The 23287-nt window shown below is 41.7% G+C and overlaps 1 protein-coding gene across 6 annotated transcripts in view; it reads left to right on the forward strand.

Moving 5' to 3' along the window:
• Positions 1–23287, forward strand: part of LOC139416097 (receptor-type tyrosine-protein phosphatase delta-like) — a 602231-nt gene that overhangs the window by 565578 nt on the left and 13366 nt on the right. For all 6 annotated transcript variants that reach the window (XM_071164375.1, XM_071164379.1, XM_071164380.1 and 3 more), the window contains 4 exons: positions 9279–9402; positions 12263–12438; positions 19216–19335; positions 19600–19754. In XM_071164375.1, coding sequence (XP_071020476.1) covers positions 9279–9402; positions 12263–12438; positions 19216–19335; positions 19600–19754 — 575 coding nt within the window. The remainder of the gene's footprint in view (positions 1–9278; positions 9403–12262; positions 12439–19215; positions 19336–19599; positions 19755–23287) is intronic.

Below are 23287 nucleotides of genomic sequence, written 5' to 3' on the forward strand. Positions count from 1 at the left end.
GACACTAAAGAGGCCTTTCTACTGACTCTGAAAAACAAAAAGAAAGATGCCCAGGGTCCCTGCTCATCTGCCTGAATGTGCCTTAGGCATGCTGCAAGGAGGCAGATGTGGCCAGGGCAATAAATTGCAATCTCCGTACTGTGAGATGCCTAAGACAGTGCTACAGGGAGACAAGACTGACAGCTGATCGTCCTCACAGTGGCAGACCATGTGTAACAACACCTGCACAGGATCGGTACATCCGAACATCACACCTGCAGGACAGGTACAGGATGGCAATAACAACTGTTATACGCTAAGGACCCTGAGTTACACCAGGAACGCACAATCCCTCCATCAGTGCTCAGACTGTCCACAATAGGCTGAGAGAGGCTGGACTGAGGGCAGGTCCTCACCAGACATCACTGGCAATAACGTTGCCTATGGGCACAAACCCACCATCTCAGGACCAGACAGGACTGGCAAAAATTGCTCTTCTCTGACGAGTCGCGGTTTTGTCTCACCTAGGGTGATGGTCGGATTTGCGTTTATCGTCGAAGGAATGAGCGTTACACTGAGGCCTAAACTCTGGAGCTGGATCGATTTGGAGGTGGAGGGTCCGTCATGGTCTGGGGCGGTGTGTCACAGCATCATCGGACTGAGCTTGTTGTCATTGCAGGCAATCTCAACGCTGTGCATTACAGGGAAGACAACCTCCTCCCTCATGTGGTACCCTTCCTGCAGGCTCATCCTGACATGACCCTCCAGCATGACAATGCCACCAGCCATACTGCTCGTTCTGTGCGTGATTTCCTGCAAGACAGGAATGTCAGTGTTCTGCCATGGCCATCGAAGAGCCCGGATCTCAATCGCATTGAGCATGTCTGGGACCTGTTGGATCGGAGGGTGAGGGCTAGGGCCATTACCCCCAGAAATGTCTGGGAACTTGCAGGTGCCTTGGTGGAAGAGAGGGGTTACATCTCACAGCAAGAACTGGCAAATCCGGTGCAGTCAAATGAGGAGGAGATGCACTGCAGTACTAAATGCAGCTGGTGGCCACACCAGATAATGACTGTTACTTTTGATTTGAACCTTCCCCCTTTGTTCAGGGTCACATTATTGCTGTTAGTCACATGTCTGTGGAACTTGTTAAGTTTATTTATCAGTTGTTGAATCTTATGTTCATACAAATATTTACACATGTTAAGTTTGCTGAAAATAAACGCAGTTGACAGTGAGAGGATGTTTATTTTTTTGCTGAGTTTAGGTAAGCACAGGCAAAATCCTAGAGGAAAACCTGGTAACCTAAAACACAAGGCCATATATACACTGGAGTTGCTTACCAAGACGACATTGGAAGTTCCTGAGTTTCCTAGTTACAGTTTTCACTTACATCAGCTTGAAAATCTATGTCAAAACTTAAAAATTGCCTGCTAGCAACAATTAACAACCAACCAGAGGTTGAAGAATTTAAAAATAATCATTTGCAAGTGTTGTACAATCCAGGTGTGCAAAGGTCTTAGAGATTTATCAGAACGACTCACAGCTGTAATCACTGCCAAAGGTGATTCTAACTCAGGGGTGTGAATGCTTATGTAAATGTGTCTATATATTTCATTTTCATTAAATTTGCTAAAATGTCTAAAAACATGTTTTCACTTTGTCATGGGGTATTGTGTGTAGATGGGTGAGAATATTTTATTTATTTAATCAATTTTGAATTCAGGCTGTAACACAACAAAATGTGCAATACTGTAAGTCAAGGGGTATGAATACTTCCTGAAGGCACAGTAATTGTGTTGGACTTTAGCTGAGATTGTTCTTTATAGAGAAGTATATTTGTCCAGGCCACAATTGTTCCTTGACTTGCACCATTCATTCTCACTGTCAATAATTCTAATGTTATAACTTCTAACAGTAAATGTATCCACTGGTTAAATGGAGAGAGTGAGGTCTTAGAACCTCAAAAGAATGATAGCAGCAGTGATGCCTGCCAACAGTAATCTTGTTTTATTGATTGGGAGATTCAAGGGGCTCTCATCATTAAGTAACGTAATAGATGCAAAACATTGAATATTTAAATGCATGGACTTCGAAAGGAATTTTGCTCCAGAAGCATTTAACTGCAGGCCACGCCCACACCATATGAAGGAATGTGAAGTGGCTCTCAAGGGATCTTTGTAAGGAGCAAATGGTTTGCAGGAATAATTCGGAAGTGCTTAAGCTTTACAAGAGCGAACAATAGCTGATATCAAGAAGTTAGGAGTTAGGAATGTCTGGGCTTCTATACTTGCAGTAATCATTTAGGTACCTGTCAAAGAAAGATGCTAAATTGAGAGTTGAATATTATTCACAAAAATGTTTTTGCATGCTTATTCAGAAACTCTTAAATGTTAAGATAACTTGAAGAATGGCGAGGGAAAAGTGCACATCATAACAACCTTAATAAGTACACAATTCAAATAAAACGATTTGTCTGTCTGAAACTGCTTTTGTATAGTGCATTGACTAACCTCAAGTAATTTACTTTTGTAGCAATTTTTTTTGACTATTTACTGTCTTTAAAGAATATAATGTTGATAGGCATCAGCCTGTAAGCAAAGTTTTTGGGTTGACAAATTTCATATAACAGTTGTCAGAGAAGCATACAATGGCTGAACATTGGTCTCTTAAGTCGTAGAGAGAGTAATATCTTTATGGCATAAATGAAATAATGGCAATAATAACAACTAATATTTTAGGGAACACAGTGAGCAGTTGAGAGTTGGGGTCAATTTGATCGTAAACGTTATCTTGATGTTACAGTCAGTGAACAAACTTAAAATGTATAAATTGATGGTTCGGATTATGGGACGCCAAAGTCATATTATTCCACATTCTATTCCAATTAAAGGTTTGTTCAGATTCAATTAGATCTGTGGACAATGGTTTTTTAATGGCTAGCTCAGAATATGAGTTTTCACATTTTTGCATATATATTATAGAGAAGCAGTCTATCTGGGGCCCAGATAATTTATTTAGAAATTCTCTTTTGATAGTTCGGTAGTTGGGTTACCCAAGGAACTCCGCAGGCCAGCATAGCTGACCTAAGTTGTAAATATCGAGAGAAAAAACGAAAAAGGATGTTAAATGTTAATGTGTATGTATCTTTCAAATCTTGGAATGTTTCCAAAACATTACTGTTCATGATATTGGTAAGGGTACGGTTTCCACATTTGGACCTTTGGGGGGATGCAAAAGGCTGCTCTCCAGATCGCAAGGCTTTATTGTGTAATATTGGTATATGGGCATGCCAAATGAAAGCATTCTACATTTAAAGAGTAATTCAGAATGGCATGCGATCGAACTCAACTTCATTGTGGTCACACATGCGGAGCTTAGGTATGATATTATCTACAGTGAGCTCCAAATGTATTCGGACAGTAACAAAAGTTTTGTTGTTTTGGCTCTGAACTCCAGCACTTTGGTTTGAAATGATACAAAGTCTATGAGGTTAAAGTGCAAACTGTCAACTTTAATTTTAGGATATTTTCATCCATATCAGGTGAACAGTTTAGAAATTACTGCTATGTGTATATAGTCTCCCAATTTCAGGGGACTAAAACTATTGGGACAAATTCACTTATATGTGTATTAAAGTAGTCAAAAGTTTAGTATTTGGTCCAATATTCATTGTGGTCACACATGCTGAGCATGTGACTCTACAAGGTTGTTGGATGCGTTTGTTGTTTGTTTAGGTTGTGTTTCAGATCATTTTTATTTAAATAAGAATATATGTTTCTAAACACTTCTACATTAGTGTGGATGTTTCCATGATTATGGATAGTCCTGAATGAATCGTGAATAATGATGAGTGAGAAAGTTACAGATGCAAAACATGTTTAACCTTCCCAATGCCGTCTTCCCAATGCCGTATATAACTAATAATGGCTCTCTGAACACAACTGATCTGGTAATAACTATACCAATGGATAGTCAATCATAAGCACAAACAACAGTCTAAGGCCATGACTAGCCATGCAAAACTTCGATCAATAGTCACAATGATGACATTATTATCCACAGTTGAAGTCGGAAGTTTAAATACACTTAGGTTGGAGTCATTAAAACTTGTTTTTCAACCACTCCCCAAACTATAGTTTTGGCAAGTCGGTGAGGACATCTACTTTGTGCATGACACAAGTAATTTTTCCTACAATTGTTTACAGACAGATTATTTAACTTATAATTCACTGTATCACAATTCCAGAGGGTCATAAGTTGACTGTGTCTTTAAACAGCTTGGAAAATTCCAGAAAATTATGGCATAGCTTTATAAGCTTCTGATAGGCTAATTGCCATAATTTGAGTCAATTGGAAGTGTACCTGTGGATGTATTTCAAGGCTTACTTTCAAATGCAGTGCCTCTTTGCTTGACATCATGGGAAATCAAAAGATCAGCCAAGACCTCAGAAAAAAATGTTTAAACCTCCACAAGTCTGGTTCATCATTGGGAGCAAATCAATCCTAGAACAACAGCAAAGGACCTTGTGAAGATGCTGGAGGAATCAGGTATAAAAGTATCTATATCCACAGTAATACGAGTCCTGTACCGACATAACCTGAAAGGCCGCACAGCAAGTAAGAAGCCACTGCTCCAAAATCGCCATAAAAACTGCACATGGATACAAAGATCGTACTTTTTGGAGAAATGTCCTCTGGTCTGATGAAGCTAAAAATAGAACTGTTTGGCCATAATGACCATTGTTATGTTTAGAGGAAAAAGGGGGAGGCTTGCAAGCCGAAGAACACAATCCCAACCATGAAGCACGGGGGTGGCAGCATCATAATGTGGGGTTGCTTTGCTGCAGGAGGGACTTGTGCACCTCACAAAATAGATGGCATCATGAGGAATGGAAAATTACGTGGATATATTGATGCAACATCTCAAGACATCAGTCAGGAAGTTAAAGCTTGGTCGCAAATGGGTCTTCCTAATGGGCAATGACCCCAAGCATACTTCCAAAGTTGTGGCAAAATGGCTTAAGGACAACAAAGTCAAGTTATTGGAGTGGCCATCACAAAGCCCTGACCTCAATCCTATAGAAAATGTGTGGGCAGAACTGAAAAAGCGTGTGCGAGCAAGGAGGCCTACAAACCTGACTCAGTTACACCAGCTCTGTCAGGAGGAATGGGACAAAATTCATCCAACTTATTGTTGGAAGCTTGTGGAAGTCTACCCGAAAGGTTTGAGCCAAGTTTAACAATTTATAGGCAATGCTACCAAATACTAATGGAGTGTATGTCAACTTCTGACCCACTGGGAATGTGATGAAATAAATAATAGCTGAAATAAATCATTCTCTCTACTATTATTCTGACATTTAGCATTCTTACAATTAACTGGTGATCCTAACTGACCTAAAACAGGAATTTTTTACTAGGATTAAATATCAGGAATTGTGAAAAACTGAGTTTAAATGTATTTGGCTAAGGTGTATGTAAACTTCTGACTTCAACTGTATATACACTGCCGTTCAAAAGTATGGGGTCACTTAGAAAAAAGTCATATAATTTTTGTCCATAACCTCAAATTGATCAGAAATACAGTGTAGACACTGTTAATGTTGTAAAATGACTATTGTAGCTGGAAACGGCTGATTTCTTATGGAATATCTACATAGGTGTACAGAGGCCCATTATTCTCAACCATCACTCCTGTGTTCCTATTAACATTGTCTACACTGTATTTCTGATCAATTTGATGTTGTTTTAATGGACAATAAATTTGCTTTTCTTTCAAAAACAAGGACATTTCTAAGTGACCCTAAACTTTTGAACAGTAGTGTGTATAATAATATATAATATATATATATATTTTTTTTTTTTACATTTCTTCACATTTTCAAACAGTACATTTATATTTTCCAATGGGGCTATACATTTGGGTAAGGTTTTTTTCTCACCTGAGTAGCCTCGTTTCCCTGCCAAAATTAAAATTAAACCATCCAGTGTTCAGCGAAATAACAACACAATGTCAAATACAGGTAGCCTAGTCAAATAATTAACATCAAATCACATTAACTGTAACTTTCCCGCCGGAAACCTTCACTCTCGCATCGACATTTAGAAACTAAACATGACAATTAGAAAAATAACCAACGGGAGTTTTTTGAGCGAGAATAACGATGATTTTCGAGTGGTAAGACATGTATAAAAGCAACAGATACCATTAATAAGAAGGGGGTAGAAGCGTCTTATATGGTGAGCTACCGAGTGGCTAGGACAGGCAAGCCCCATACTATTGTGGAGGACTGCTGCTGCTGATGTGGCTGGGACAATGCTGGGGGAAAAGGCCAAAAAACTATACAGGCAATATCTTCATCAAACAACACTGTTTCACAATGCATCAGTGACATGGCAGGAGATGTTTTTAAACAATTACTGCTTCGCATACATGCCAGTGAATTATATGCATTACAACTGGATAAGTCAACAGACGTGTCGGGCCTGTCACAGCTCCTGGGATATGTCCGTTACGTTAATGGGGGGTCAATTAAGGAAGACAACCTCTTCTGCAAACCACTGGAAACCAGGACAACATGAGAGGATATTTTTAAAGTACTGGACAGCTTTGTGACATCACATGGACTTTGGTGGTCAAGATGTGTTGGTATCTGGATGCGCAAAAGCCAATGCAGGGAGACGTAGTGGAGTGGTAACGCACGTGCAAGCAATTGCTCCCGACACCACTTGGGTACACTGCAGCATCCAACGAGAGGCTCTTGCTGCCAAGGGAATGCCTGACAGCTTGAAAGATGTTTTGGACACTACAGTGAAAATGGTTAACTTTGTTAAAGCAAGACTCCTGAACTCTTGTGTATTTTCTGCATTATGCAATGATATGGGCAGCGACCATGTAACACTTTTACAATATACAGAAGTGTACTGGTTATCAAGAGGCAAACTATTGACACTTTTTTTTAAATGGGAGACGAGCTTAACGTTTTCTTTCCTGACCATCATTTTCACTTGTCTGACCGCTTACATGATAACGAGTTTCTCACATGATTGGCCTCTCTGGATGATGTTTTTTCTCTGCAATGATCTGAATCTAGGATTACAGGGACTCTCTGCAAATATATTCAATGTGTGGGACAAAATTGAGGCTATGATTAAGAAGTTGGAGCTCTTTTCTGTCTTCATTAACAAGGACAACACACGGGTTTTTACATCATTGTATATATTTTATGTGCACAAAAGAACTCAAGCTTATGGACAATGTCAAATGTGATATAGCGAAGCTGAGCTGGGTGCGCATTTACACCTTTACGCAGGTACTTTCCCGAAACAGAAGACACAAACAACTGGATTCGTTACCCCTTTTATGCCCTGCCTCCAGTCCACTTATCGATATCTGAACAAGAGAGCATCATCGACATTTCAACAAGCGATTCTGTGGAAATTTAATTTAATCAGAAGCCACTGCCAGATTTCTGGATAGGGCTGTGCGAGTTTCTTGCCTTGGCAAATCGCACTGTAAAGACACCGATGCCCTTTACAACCACATTCCTATGTGAGAGGGGATTCTCGGCCCTCACTAGCATGAAAACTAAATACAGGCACAGACTGTGTGTGGAAAATTATTTAAGACAGAGACTCTCTCCAATACAACCCAACATTGCAGAGTTATGTGCATCCTTTCAAGCACACCCTTCTCATTAACATGTGGTTAGTTATTCACAATTTTTGATGAACAAATAAGTTTTTATATGTAAGATGGTTTAAAAAAGAGCAAAATGATGACCAGACTGACCAGTGTACTGTACATGCATGTGAGCATGTTATTGGAAACTGATGGAATGATGCGGACAGAATGCGCCAACCAGCCTTGGGACAGCTAAATTTAACAGCGCTTGTCCCTTACACAAAATGTCTGTTATGCTACATGTCAAAATAACCCAGGATGAGTTGGAAAATAGTTGTTATGGCAGGTGAACGCGGGCCTAGCGTTTCAAACTGAGATTCCTAAAGAGTTTAAATACTGTCAAGCTTAAAGGGATAGTTCCCCCAAATTACAAAATGGTATATATTGGGGATATTGACTTGCATTGGCTTTGTTCCACAAATGCTAAAACTTTAGAATTTGGAGACAGTGGCCAGGTTAACAAACCAAAGTATGGGGATTGTTTTCTTACCTTGTCTATAGACTGCTAATAGGGCAAGTAAATCAAATCAAATTGTATTTGTGAGATGCTTTCATAAACAACAGGTGTAGACAAACATTATGGGCCCTTCCCAACAAAGCAGAGAGACAAAATATAAAAAAAATATAAAAATAATAACACGAGGAATAAATACACAATGAGTAATGATAACTTGGCTATATACACAGTGTACCAGTACCGAATCGATGTGCAGGGGTACGAGGTAATTGAGGTAGATATGAAAATATAATCTCAGTGCAAGAGGTGTCACTACATTCCCTGGTTCGAATCCAGGCTGTATCACATCTGGCCGTGATTGGGAGTCCCATAGGGCGGCACACAATTGGCCTGGCGTCATCTGGGTTTTGCCGGGGTAGGCTGTCATAGTAAATAAGAGTTTGTTCTTAACTGACTTGCCCAGTTAAATTAAGTTTAAATAAAAGATCATAAACAGTAACAGCAGCATATGTGATGAGTCAAAAGACTTAGTGTGGAAAGGGTCAACGTCGGTAGTCCTGGTAGCTATTAGTTAAATAGTTAACCAATAGCTACCAGGACAAACTATTCAGCTGTCTTATAGCTTGGGGGCAGAAGCTGTTCAGGGTCCTGTTGATTCTAGACTTGGTGCATCGGTACCGCTTGCTGTGCGGTAGCAGAGAGAAGAGTCTATGATGACTTGGGTGGCTTGAATCTTTGGCATCTTTTAGGGCCTTCCTCTGACACCGCCTTTATAGAGGTCCCGGATGTCAGGGAGCTTTTTCCCAGTGATGTACTGGGCCGTACGTAAACCCTCTTTAGTGCCTTGTGGTCGGATGGCAAGCAGTTGCCATATCAAGCGGTGATGCAGCTAGTTAAGATGCTCTCAATGGTACAGCTGTCAAACTTTTTGAGGATCTGAACTGATATGTACTTTTGTAATTTGTGTGAACTATCCCTTTAAATGTGTCTAAAAGAACCTACACAGTGCATCAAAATAGCTTTTTTGCTATTATTGATCCTAGTTTGAATCCATAGTCCTTGTCTGGGAAATGGAGCTAAATGGTGGTATTGAGCAAAATATACCACTGTAAGTGATGAAGGAAAGTAATGAATATAACCTCTCTTTACTTGCAGTCCATCGATCCCGGGCAGCAGTTCACGTGGGAACACTCCAACCTGGAAGTCAACAAACCAAAGAACAGATATGCTAACGTGATAGCATACGACCACTCCAGAGTCCTGCTATCGGCTATTGACGGTAAGCAGCTCTCGCCTTGCCTTGAATTGACTGTCATGTGACTGTCTACTTCTATACAGTACCACTGTCTTCTGTGCCCTAGGAGTACTAGCATACAGTGAGCTATGGTATCTAGGGCTGTGACGGTCATGGAATTTGGCTTAACGATTATTTGTTACACACACACACAGTACATACATACATACATATACATACATACATACATACTAATTAACCAATTCCATTGAATATTTCCCATAGAGAGAAAACATTAAAAAAGAACATAAACAAACTGGCTCTTCCGGGCCAGTAAATGGATGCTAATGGGAAGAAAACTGATCAATAAAGACGTTCAGAGTCCCGTTGCAGTCTCCCAGAAAGCTCATGCAGCTGAGAGTGTTGATGGACCCCATTAACTAGCCATAAACATACATCTGTGCGGCCACATCGAAGCCTTCGCGAGGGAGGAAACCGCTACTCTGCCAGACAGGCTTGTGGGACTTCCCCCTGGAGCTCCAAACAAAGCCTTTGGCAACCAGGACTTCTTAGATGAAGTTATTTTTGCGTAAGAAACATGTCTGTATAAGTAGCTCACCAAGCTAGCGACTGACTGTCGGGATTGGAATGGAGGACGTCTTCCTCGGGTGCTTTTGGAATCCCCTGATGTGTGGTAAAGTGTGTGGTAGGCTATTAGCGTTGACTGTATAGAGGGAAATTGGGTGATACTTAACTTGAACCCTCTGTCGTTATAGACCCAGATAACAAAGTCATGGTAGTGTGATAACAGATGTCATAAACAGTCATGTCAGATGATTGTAACTGACACAACACGTTCAGCATCATCTATTGACTCATAGTCATTAATCATGTCCACAACATGTTGTTATAGTTGGGTTCCATAAGCCAGACATGAAAACCACTTGATTTATTCCTTTGTACGCTGCCACAGGACTTTAGTTGGCCAACCTACGTGTCTCACCCCCCACTTTGAACTCCGAACGATTCATCAAAATTTGTCTCTTTTCATTGTAACATTCCTCACCAGATGAATGCACGTCATGTAAGCAAACATCTGTATAGTCAGTTTTCCACTATGCTCTGCTCCAAAGCTGTCCCTGGACTTTATTTGTAACTCAGTTGAGACCCAGTTCAAAGTGGACCAATTTGAGTCACTGACTTTTTGAGAAACAGCTGGTCAGTGACTCAAATTGGTCCACTTTGAACTGGGTCTCAACTGAGTTACAAATAAAGTGGACTAAAATGGAGAAATCACAACATAACCTAATTATGGTTTTCTGTGCTTGATCGAGGAGCTTTTAATGTCCAGGTATACCGGTTAATCTCCAACCGTCATAAATTGTGATAGCAGGTCGATGATGTATTAGCAGAGAGAAGCAGACTCATGACCTCTTTCCTGAGGGAACAGGCCAGCATAGTACAATAGAAGAGGGCTTTTACCAAAAGTTACTTCAGTGTGGATTATGCTTCGTAAAACGGATAACCAACCACACACACCACTTTTAGCCTATTTTAGGACACATTGCCAAATATATAGGTGATTTTTTGATTGTTTGCCAGTAAGTTTGATATCTGTACCATGTTATTAGTTGCGTTTCTTTTTTGATAACTGTATTGAAAGTTTTGCAAGCAGATGGCTGCGTTTTGCACAAATTCTGAGTGACACTCCGGCCATCTGCAGAAAAACCAAATATGCTTCCAGACACTGTCTTGTTTTCATTAAACCATAATAATGTCTCTTTTTCCTTACACGTCCCTTTCATTTTGAAAGCTGGGGGCTTAATTGTCTTTATCCCTTGTCCATTATGGAAATATACAGCCAGGCAACGGCTGCATGAAAAGGTTTAGCAGGGAAAAGGAAGGGAGGGAGAAAAAAAGACGGGTAAGAAATGTCGGGTTTTGAATGAGCTCACATTTTCTTTTCTAGTCTTTTCTTTTTTTTGCACTGAATAAGTTACCTGGGAGAAAAAGGGAGGGGTGGATGAAAGGGGGGAGAGTTGGAGCACGGGCGGCTGGCTATGCAAACGTGGCATCCATGCAGATGAGACTTATCTTGGTAGACCATGTGTGCGCTGGGCCCCCAACTGCCAGTCCTGAAGCATTGACTAGCTGTCAGCTCCGTCTTCGCCTCTCCCCGGATTGGGGAAGAAAAAAAACTGCTTTCATTTAGCAACCGGTGAGAAAAGGAGAGTAGGCGGAGGTTGTGGAAGAAAAACAGTTTTGCCTGGTTTCGTTGTTGGTTTTTCCCTGTGAGGTTGAGGGGAGAGGTGGGGCGGAGGTTTTTTTCAGAGCTAAAATGTATCTCCGCCTTGAAGTTTCACTGTAGATAGAGGAAATGCTATTTTTGGAGTCATCAAAGTTACATTCAAGAGTATGATAACAATTGACACAGTGATTCAACTAGTAGGCAGCCATTTTGTGTGGATGGATGACACAAAAGGCACACAATGGCAAAGCCTAAATGAAAAACACAGTACACTTAGACTGTATGCCTGGGTAGTTCCTGGCTGAGTAAACTAACTCTGGATTTGTGCCCTTTTAGTCAGAAAGAACTCAGTCAGGATTAAGTGTTGTTCAATGTCAAAACAACTCAAAGTATTGAGTAGCAGGGGTCTGAACCTCTAAGCACTAGCAGAGTGACTTCACTTTTCACAGTACCTGCTAGTCTAGTGGATGGACTAACGCTATTGATCCCAATCAAAGCCAAAGCCACTGTTGTGTCGCTCATCGTTTTTCCCCCGTCTGTCGTACAACCAAAGTTAATCACTCCCCACACACAGACCCCACACACGTATGTACACACACACCACTCCCCCCCCTCAAGCAGACACCATCCATTCTAATCACCCCTCATATTTTCTAGGTATCCCTGGAAGTGATTACATCAATTCCAACTACATCGACGGCTATAGGAAGCAGAATGCATACATCGCCACGCAGGGCTCGCTGCCAGAGACGTTTGGTGACTTCTGGAGGATGATCTGGGAACAGCGGAGTGCCAACATCGTCATGATGACCAAGCTGGAGGAGAGGTCCAGGGTAAGCACAGATCTGGAATCAGCCCTATGGGATTCATTATTCATTTGATTGCCATGCACAGGTCTAGGTCTGTTACACAGGTCCATTTTATACTACCCTGACATTAGCCATAGTCGCCGAAACAAAATGGAGTAATTCTACAAATGTACATTCAAATATATTGCAGAAGTGTCATATCATTGGATTTGTAAAGTAAAAAATGTCTAAATGTAATTATGTCTTCGTTATATATTCTACCTCAGTCGTCTACATTTTTATATCAGTGTATGTGGTCTGTAAAGCAAACATACTGCAATATAATTTCAGATTCCAAATTCGGTGTAATTCAATTCACCTATTTTCCATTGTTTACTTCCAAGCTTCGTTGAAACAGCAACATCATAGCCTAACCCATGACTCATCATGGCTATCCATTTGCTTCTGTGATGCAAATACAACATTTAACATTTTCCTAGAACTCCCCATTCCTCCTTTCATTCTGTGTTCATATTTATGTGTGTTTTGTCATGTTCCTTCAGATGCCCTCATATTTCTTCTCTAAGGCAAGACATCTTGCATTCTGTTTCCAATGGATTTCACTCACTCACTTATTTGCCACAACATGAGTTTCCCTTTTCTTCTTTTTAGTATTAGTGTTGCTATTGCAATTAGTTGCATGGTCACTAGGTTAGCCAGCAGCACTGCTTTAAGCAGGTAAAATGTTCATGCTAATTGTAAAATGTCAGTTATTCGGTACAAGAACCAAGCACACAGCACTTTTCACTCTTTCAAAGTTAACAAGCAAACACTTTGTGCCTGGCACTGCAACATCTCTTATGTATGTTTGAAATCACAAAGAAATGAAGACTGCATGGTCTCCACAAGTTGCAAGTTCACTACTTTCACACAATTCCTCCTCTAAAGATCATGAATTACTTGTTTACAAAGGTCTCTCAAGAGGAGAACAATTCCATGTATTCCACCTTACGATTTGACTGTAGAACTGTCTGAACAGATGTCGTGAATTGATTGCTTTCACTCTTCTCTAACCTACAGGGCCTTCAGAAAGTATTCACTCCCCTTTACATTTTGCACATTTTGAGGTGTTACAGCCTGAATTTAAAATTGATTGATTTTTGTCACTGCCCTACATACAAAACCCCAAAACCCCATAATGTCACATGGTGAAGTTATTAATTACACTTTGTATGGTGTATCAATACACCCAATCACTACAAAGATACAGGTGTCCTTCCTAATTCAGTTGCCGGAGAGGAAGGAAACCACTCAGGGATTTGAGGCCAATGGGGACTTTAAAACAGTTACATAGGTTAATGGCTGTGAAAGGAAAAAACTGAGGGTTGATCAACAACATTGTAGTTACTCCACAATAGTTACCTAAATGACAGAGTGAAAAGAAGGAAGCATGTACAGAATAAAAATATTCCAAAACACGCATCCTGTTTTCAACAAGGCACAAAAGTAATACTGTAACAAAATGTGGCAAAGCAATATTGGTAAATACAAAATAACACATTACTGAGTTCCACTCTCCATATTTCCAAGCATAGTGGTGGCTGCATCATGTTATGGGTATGCTTGTAATCGTTAAGGACTTGGGAGTTTTTCAGGATTAAACAGAATGGAGCTAAGCACAGGCAAAATCTTAGAGGAAAACCTGGTTCACCAGACACTGACAGTGAATGTTCCTGAGTGGCCCGAGTTACAGTTTTGACATTTATCTTCTTGAAAATCTATGGCAAGACGTGAAAATGGTTTTCTAGCAATGACCAACAACCAATTTGACAGAGCTTGAAGAATTTTGAAAATAATAATTGGCAAATGTTGCACAATCCAGGTGTGGAAAGCTTTTAGAGACCCAGAAAGACTCAAAGGGTAATCATTGCCAAAGGTGATTCTACAAAGTATTGACTTAGGGGTGTGAATACTTATGTAAATTAGATATTTCTGTATTTAATTTGCAATACATTTGCAAAAAAAAATAGTTTTCACTTTGTCATTATAAAAATGTATGTAATTCATTTTGAATTCATGCTGTAGCAAAACAAAATATGGAATAAATCAAGGGGTATGGATATTTTCTCAAGGCACTGTATATTGTAGACCCAAGTGCATGTTTTGACCATTGTCTGGTTCTAGTTGTTAGTTGCTTTAGATAATGAAGTATCACATAAGAATGACTCATAGTTTTGTGAATATATACAAAAGCTGCCTCATAGACCTTTGTCAAGCTTTAGCGCATTGTTTGACAACATTTGATGATGAAATATGCTTCATTTTGTTGCTAACTAATGCCCCCATCTTCTGTATCGATCTTTTAGATAATGGCGCTGGAGGGATTGGCTGCCGTTTTACGGGCTCCAAACCAACTGTTCTATTTTGTTAGTTTTTTTGCATTGTGTGTAACTCATTTTGTACATAATGTTGCTGCTACCGTCTCTTATGACCGAAAATAGCTTCTGAACATTAGAACAGCAATTATTCACCTCGGGAATGGACAAAGATTTTTTCTTTAATGAGTCCGGCGCAAACGATATACAGCTTTGTCGAGATTAGGTCCAAATCGTGAAGAAAAGACGGAGAAAAAGGAGGAGGGGGGCGGGGTGCCTTGTATGAACTCGCCAACGAGTAGGTAAACCCCCACTACCCTCCGTATTATTGGCCAATGTGCAATCATTGGAAAACCAACTGGACAATCTATGATTAAGACTATTCTACCAACGGGACATTAAGAACTGTAATATCTTATGTTTCACTAAGACATGGCTAAACGATGACACAGATAATATAGAGCTGGCTGGCTCCTCCGTGCATTGGCAGGACAGAGCAGCTAAGTCTGGTAAGACGAGGGATGGGGGTGTGTGTCTATTTGTTAATAACTGCTGGTTCGCTATGTCTAATATCAAAGAAGTCTTGCGGTATTACTCGTCTGAGGTAGAATACCTCATGATAAGCTGTAGACCACATCTACTCAACGAGCTGTATAAGTCCATAAGCAAACAAGAAAATGCTCAAACAAGAAAATACTCCTAGTGGCCGGGGACTTTAATGCAGGCAAACGTAAATCCGTTTTACCTCATTTCTACCAGCATGTCACATATGCAACCAGAGGAAAGAAAACTCTAGACCACCTTCACTCAACACACAGAGACGCATACAAAGTTCTCCCTCGACCTCCATTTGGAAAATCTGACCATAATTCTATCCTCCTGATTCCTGGGCGGCAGGATAGCCTAGTGGTTAGAGTGTTGGACTCAACCGGAAGGTTGCAAGTTCAAACCCCCGAGCTGACAAGGTCTTTCTGTTGTTCTGCCCCTGAACAGGCCACTGTTCCTAGGCCGTCATTGAAAATAAGAATTTGTTCTTAACTGACTTGCCTAGTTAAATAAAGGTAAAATAAATAAATAAATTCCTGCTTACAAGCAAAAACTAAAGCAGGAAGTAACAGTGACTCGCTCAATACGAAAGTGGTCAGATGACGCGGATGTTTTGCTAGCACAGACTGGAATATGTTCCGGCATTCATCAAAGGGCATTGAGTCATCGGCTTCATCAATAAGTGCATCGACGACGTCATCCCAACAGTGACCTTACGTACATATCCCAACCAGAAGCCAAGGCTAGAGCTGCCGCTTTCAAGGAGCGGGACACTAATCTGGACGCTTATAAGGACTTCCGCTATGCCCTCAGATGAACCATCAAACAGACAAAACGTCAATAGAGGACTGAGATTGAATCTAATTACACCAGCTCTGATGCTCGTCGGATGTGTCAGTGCTTGAAAACTATTACGGACTACAAAGGGAAACACAGCCGCTAGCTGCCCCGTGATGCGAGCCTACCAGACGGGCTAAATGCCTTTTATGCTCGCTTCGAGGCAAGCAACATTGAAGCATGCATGAGAGCACCAGCTGTTCCAAATCACGCTCTCCATAGCCGATGTGAGCAAGACCTTTAAACAGGTCAACATTCACAAAGCCGCGGGGCCAGAAAGATTACCAGGATGTGTACTCAAAGCATGCACGGACCAACTGGCAAGTGTCTTCACTGACATTTTCAACCTCTCCTTAACCGAGTCTGTAATACCTACATGTTTCAAACAGACCACCATAGTCCCTGTGCCCAAGATAGCGAAGGCTACCTGTCTAAATTATTACTTCCCCATGGCACTCACGTCGGTAGCCATGAAGTGCTTTGAAAGGCTGGTCCTGACTCACATCAACAGCTTCATGCCGAAAACCCTAGACCCAATCCAATTCGCATCCTGCCCCAACAGATCCACAGATGACGCAATCTTAATCGCACTCCACACTTCCCTTTCCCACCTGGACAAAAGGAACACCTATGTGAGAATGCTGTTCATTGACTACAGCCCAGCGTTCAACATCATAGTACCCACAAAGCTAAGGACCCTGGGAGTAAACACCTCCCTCTGCAACTGGATCCTTGACTTCCAGACAGGCAGGCCCCAGGTGGTCAGAGTAGGCAACAACACATATGCCACGCTGATCCTCAGGGGTGCATGCTTAGTCCTCTCCTGTACTCCTTGTTCACCCACGACTGGTTGGCCAAGCACGACTCCACTCGCATCATTAAGTTTGCTGACGACACAACAGTGGTAGGCCTGATCACCGACAACGATGAGGCGGCCTATAGGGAGGAGGTCAGAGACCTGGCAGTGTGGTGTCAGGACAACAACCTCTCCCTCAATGTGAGCAAGACAAAGGAGCTGATCTTGGTCTGTAGGAAAAGGAGGGCCGAACAGCCCTCCATTAACATAAACGGGGCTGGAGTGGAGCGGGTCAAGAGTTACATCAGCCGATGTCACAAAGTGCTATATAGAAACCCATCCTAAAACTCCAAACAGCAAGCAATGCAGATGTAGATGCACGGTGGCTAGGAAAAACTCCCTAGAAAGGCAGGAACCTAGGAAGAAAGCTAGAGAGGAACCAGGCTCTGAGGGGTAGCCAGTCCTCTTCTGGCTGTGCTGGGTGGAGATTATAACAGTACATGGCCAAGATGTTCAAATGTTCATAGAGGACCAACAGGGTCAAATAATAATCACAGTGGTTGGACGTGCAACAGGTCAGCACCTCAGGAGTAAATGTCAGTTTGCTTTTCATAGCCGAGCATTCGGAGTTAGAGGCAGCAGGTGCGGTAGAGAGAGAGAGTTAAAAACAGCAGGTTTTCCAGGAGGGGAGGGAGAGGGAGAGAGAGAGAGAGAGAGAGAATTAGAGGGAGAATACTTAAATTCACACAGGACACCAGATAAGACAGGAGAAATATTCCAGATATAACAGACTGACCCTAGCCCCTCAACACATAAGCTATTGCAGCATAAATACTAGAGGCTGATACAGGAGGGGTATGGAGACACTGTGTCCCCGTCCGACGATACCCCCGGGCAGGGCCAACCAGGCAGGATATAAGCCCACCCACTTTGCCAAAGCACAGCCCCCACACCACTAGTGGGATATCTTCAAACCACCAACTTACTACCCTGAGGGGGGGGGGGGGGGGTCAATGTAAATACAAGATGGTGTCAGATGTACGCTTAAAAAATGGTCAAAGACTCCAGTCACGCAAGCGGTACCGGAGCACCAAGTCTAGGACCAAAAGGCTCCTTAACAGCTTCTAACCCCAAGCCATAAGACTGCTGAACAATTAATCAAATGGCCACCTGGACTATTTACATTGACCCCCCCCCCCCCCATTTGTTTTTACATTGCTGCTACTCACTGTTTATTATCAATGCATAGTCATTATACAAATTACCTCGACTAACCTGTACCCCCACACATTGACTTGGTACCCGTACCCCCTGTATATAGCCTCGTTATTGTTATGTAATTTTCTTGTGTTACTTTTTGATATATTTCTTATTGCTTTAGTTCATTTAGTAAATATTTTCTTAACTCTATTTCTTGAACTGCATTGTTGGTTAAGGGCTTGTAAGTAAGAATTTCACGTTTTTATTCGGCGCATGTGGCAAATTTGATTTGATTTGTCTCGATTGAGTTCCAGCAACAATATATTAGCTTCCATTGTATGTAAGATGAGGGTAGTACAGTGTATGAGGTAAGGCATCTACATAAGGACTCTTCGAGTTCACTGTGCTTTCCTCTGGCAGCGAAATGACAATACTGTAATGGAAGTAGTGTTTTATTGGCTGTTCGCTGGGCAACAAAAACGCTATAATCATAATAAACCTGTGCCTGTAATGTGATTGGAAAACTGTGGTTAAGATTGTAATTATAGAGCCTGTCAGGCTAACAAATAGCACTGTCGGGCTTCAGTGGAACGTCTTAGCTGGGCCTGTTTCCTCCATTGTGAAATCACACAAGTCAGCACAGCAGCGTAGGAAAGACTTGGCAGCCTCGCTTTCCTGTTTGCCTTGTATTGACTTTCCTTTATGAAGCTGGATGAGTATTTGCCAGCTATGTCTATTAGGGTCTATTCTATCTCAGACAGTGATTCAGAGAGTTAGAGGGAAGAAATGGAGCATTGAGGATCAGATCGGATATGAACTTCATTGTGATTCAACAATTGTTGGGGATGTGTAGCAGGGGAGTTCTGCCCACTGAAACTAAGGGGTGCACAGACCCTCTCAGATGAATTATTTGTACACTGAAAATATAGCAGATATTGGTTATTTGACTCATTATTCAAACAAAGCAAAGTTGGTAATTAGTTCCTTCTCAACAATAATAGGTGCGTTGAGTTGTTAGAAGTTGTGACCAAACCAGTTGTCTAATGTGACGTTTTCTATCAATCTCAGGTGAAATGTGACCAGTACTGGCCCACTAGAGGGACGGAGACCTACGGCCTCATCCAGGTGACGCTGTTGGACACGGTTGAGCTGGCCACATACTGTGTCAGGACATTTGCACTTTATAAAGTACGTTTGATTTCCTCATAATTCATTTGACCTTTATTTCACCTGGAAGTCAGACACCCAATGTGGGTTTTAGTTGAACTGAATGAAACGGATAACCGTAGCCACGGGCAGTAGCTTTACTCTGATCCCCTGACATCATTGGTGCAGTGTGGTTGAGATGAGGGACCACACCTCAAGGTATTGAAGTATTATCGCTGCTGTTTAAAATGTTGCCCAGTGTGTGTTCTATACATGTATATAGCCTACTTCCCCTCTGTCTATCAGAATGGTTCCAGTGAGAAGAGAGAGGTGAGGCAGTTCCAGTTCACTGCCTGGCCTGACCACGGTGTACCCGAGCACCCCACTCCATTCTTGGCCTTCCTCAGACGGGTCAAAGCCTGTAACCCCCCAGATGCAGGGCCCATGGTGGTGCACTGCAGGTAAGCAAGGCTTCCATGATATCACTATCATAGACTATGTTAGCCTGCCGAGCTAAGGTCTTCTTGTTACTCATCATTCAAGCGTTGTCACAGATATAGATAAAAACACAGAGGGAAAGAGAATGCGACAAGGAAGAGAGACCGAAGAAAGAGGGAAGAAAGAGTTGGAGGGTAGGAGGAGGAGCGGGAATAGATGACATGAGCTGCATATCACCGACTGAGAGCCGTAGGGAGTTGTCCTACTAGCTTTGTTGGATGTTTTTTTCTTCTCAATCTGAAAGTATTTACTACAACAGAGTAAGGATTACCGGTGTCAGTGCCCTTGGCGAAACGTAAATCCCTTCCGCACACACACACACACACACACACACACAGACACACACCCAAACACCTGTCCTCCCCACACTAACATCCACGCATCAGCGCTCCATGAGTATCCAGCTTATCCCCGGGGTTATTACAAAATAAAATACGAAATAAAGCACTTACTTCTCACTTCCAATGACAAGAAGGAATAAACTCCAGACAGAGGCAAAAGAAGAATGTAGCCGTCTGCCTCTCTTCAGACTGGGGAGTTATAGGAGTCTCGTGTGTGTGTGTGTGTGTGTGTGTGTGTGTGTGTGTGTGTGTGTGTGTGTGTGTGTGTGTGACTGTGTGACTGTGTGACTGTGTGACTGTGTGTGCGTGTGCGTGTGTCCTGTGAGAGAGCCAGAGAGAGAGATAGCAAAAGGGAGAGAGAGGGGGACAGAAAATTAAACTGAGATAGAGTAAGCAAGAAGATACAAATTTATGTCTGAAGAATGTACAATAAAAGGGATTACCAAAGAATACCAATTACTACAAGATGAAGTTAATTAGACCTAGTCGCAGAATCAGTTTAAATTGAAATATCCAGACTTTTTACGGCGAACCAGAATGCAGGAGTTAATGTCACTCAGAAGATGGGTATTTTAATGCCTCGCCACCGCATCAGATAAAGGGAGTGTAGAGATTCAAATCCGTACGGAAGCATCTCACACAATACCACATCTCCCATGCCTTGTCAGACCACCATTTTGAAAATATATATTTTTTTCCATCCTTCCATTTTTGTATTTTAACTCTTGCATCAGAATGTTAACTTAAGGCTACGTTCTAATTATCTATCCTTATCTCTTCCAAAGTGTTCACTTGTTCACTTCCCTTTATTGATTTGAAGGAAATTACTGGTATAACAAATATGGGGGGATCTCCCACTAGCCCTGCATCCACTAATCCAATGCTTTTAGATTTGTGTGTACATAGTGAACGAGTGCACACTTCAGGAAAAAGGAAATATTACAATGGCGCTGAAGGGGATGGCTATTGTTTTACAGGCTCCTAACCAGCTGCTATTTTATGTGGTTTTATTGCATTGTTTGTAACTTATTTTGTACATAATGTTGCTGCTACCATCTCTTATGACCGAAAAGAGCTTCTGGATATCAGAACAGCGTTTACTCACCTCGAATTGGACAAAGGAGGTACAGGGGGTGGAGATTGGGGTGCCTTGTGAGAAATCGTTGGTGAGTGGGTAACCCACCATTCTATTGGCCAACGTGCAATCACTGGAGAATAAACTGGGTGAGCTCCGTTCAAGACTATCCTACCAACAGGACATTAAAATCTGTAATATCTTATGTTTCACGGAGTCGTTGCTGAACAACGACACAAATAATATACAGTTGCCTGGGTTTTCCCTTTTAAGGGAAAGCTGTTAAGGAAAAACAAATGTGCCGTATAATTAACTGCATTGTACAGTCACTAGGGCATTTGATTAATTAGCTGGCCAGGCTATTGTTAGCAGGAAAACACTTATTCCATGTTCCCTGTAAGAAATCAGTGTTGCAACACTCAAACTGACCAAAAGAGATAATCAGAGTAGGTGTTGGTGTGAACCAATCCTAAAGAAACATTGTTTTTAGCTTTCACACAACACAAATCAGTGTAATTTATTTTGACAGTTTGTTGAACATATTTTCATTAGAGACTTTCTCTCAAACACGCATCGACAAAAACAAACGCACACGACACACATACAATAATTTAATCTGTAATGGCCCCTGGAGTCGAAGGAGCAGAATTAATTTGACACACAAACACACACAACACACATACAATAATTGAATCTGTAATGGCCTCTGGAGTGGAAGGAGCAGAATTAATGTCTGACCAAAGTCGACCGTGTCTCAAGCGCTATTATTGATTTAGCTGCTTTGTTGTCACGCCCAGACAGAGACCCCAATTTACCCAGGCTTCAAGAGTGCACATTACGAACGGGACAGTAGAGGAGCCTCCCAGATATGACATTGCTGTCACACAGAAACCCATGGTCACTGTCACTCTTGTCTGTCTACTCTCCACTTCAGACCTTCCCATCAATGGTCGTATTTAAGTCATGCTCAATAGCGAGCTAGCCATCTCAACATTACTTTGACATGCCTTGTAAAAACGTGACAGTCATCGACAATGAGGTGAGGATAAGTGGTTGGTGTTCTGTTTTTAAAATGGTCTCGCCTGGTTTTCAAAGTGCTTTGTGTCTTTTGTTCATAAAAAAAATTCTTCCCTGTTGAAGCCAGGCAGTGCATGGCAATTAGGAGCATTGGGGTTTTGAGTTTACTTGTGTTTTTTATAATGAGTGACAAAACAATTTAATTGGATTATCATTATTCAATTTGATGTTGTAGGACTTCCCACAGTATTATATGCCCATTGTAATCACAGTGAGGAAAAAGTTCACTTTATGGCCAAGTTCTCTAGTAAAATGATTGACTAGTGTGAGTTTGCTCACTAGAGAGTAACTTTAAGTAGGCCTATGCGAGATCTTAAGTCCTGTGGCCAACATTGACGCTCAAGCTTTCAACAGAGGTTCATAGAAAAATGGAAATATCCTACAACACAGGATCAAAGTTAACTATCCCTATATTTCAACAGAACACTTTATATCATACGTGGAAAACTTCCCAAACCCAGCCGTGGACATTAGCCAACATTTCCCCAGAGGAGCAGTGAAGAAGGATATTATTGAAAGTACATCCATGTGTTCTCTCTCGCTCTCTCTCCTCATGAGGTGAAGTCATCGTCTCTTGTGGGGGGGCATATTGTAAAAGTCCCCCACCCACCCCCACGGAGCACTGAACTTGGTTCTGTGTTTCAGCAGTTCCATTCTGTTCTCAGTGACCCACAGGGTTGCGGACCGTTGTGCTCCTATTGGAACCAGGGCCTTTCAGGCGTTATGGGTTCACAGGGAGAAGTCACAACGGACATTGTTGAATGTAACCGGGATTGCCAGCCCTTTCTGCAGCTCTTTGCGTCTCTCAAAGAGCAGCACTGGTTCAATGCTGGGAGAATTAAAGAGACATTTAGTTAGAAAAAATGTCCCGTTTTTGCTGCGACAGACATACTCTTTGGTGGTTATTGTATGATTCGTACTGTCTACTTGAACAATAGGTAAGGCACAGACTGACATGGAAGGTTCATGTTAGAGCGGGAATGTTAGAGTAGTGTCTCGTATG

This window comes from Oncorhynchus clarkii, chromosome 9 (assembly GCF_045791955.1).
Source record: "Oncorhynchus clarkii lewisi isolate Uvic-CL-2024 chromosome 9, UVic_Ocla_1.0, whole genome shotgun sequence".
Classification (NCBI taxonomy): Eukaryota; Metazoa; Chordata; class Actinopteri; order Salmoniformes; family Salmonidae; genus Oncorhynchus; species Oncorhynchus clarkii.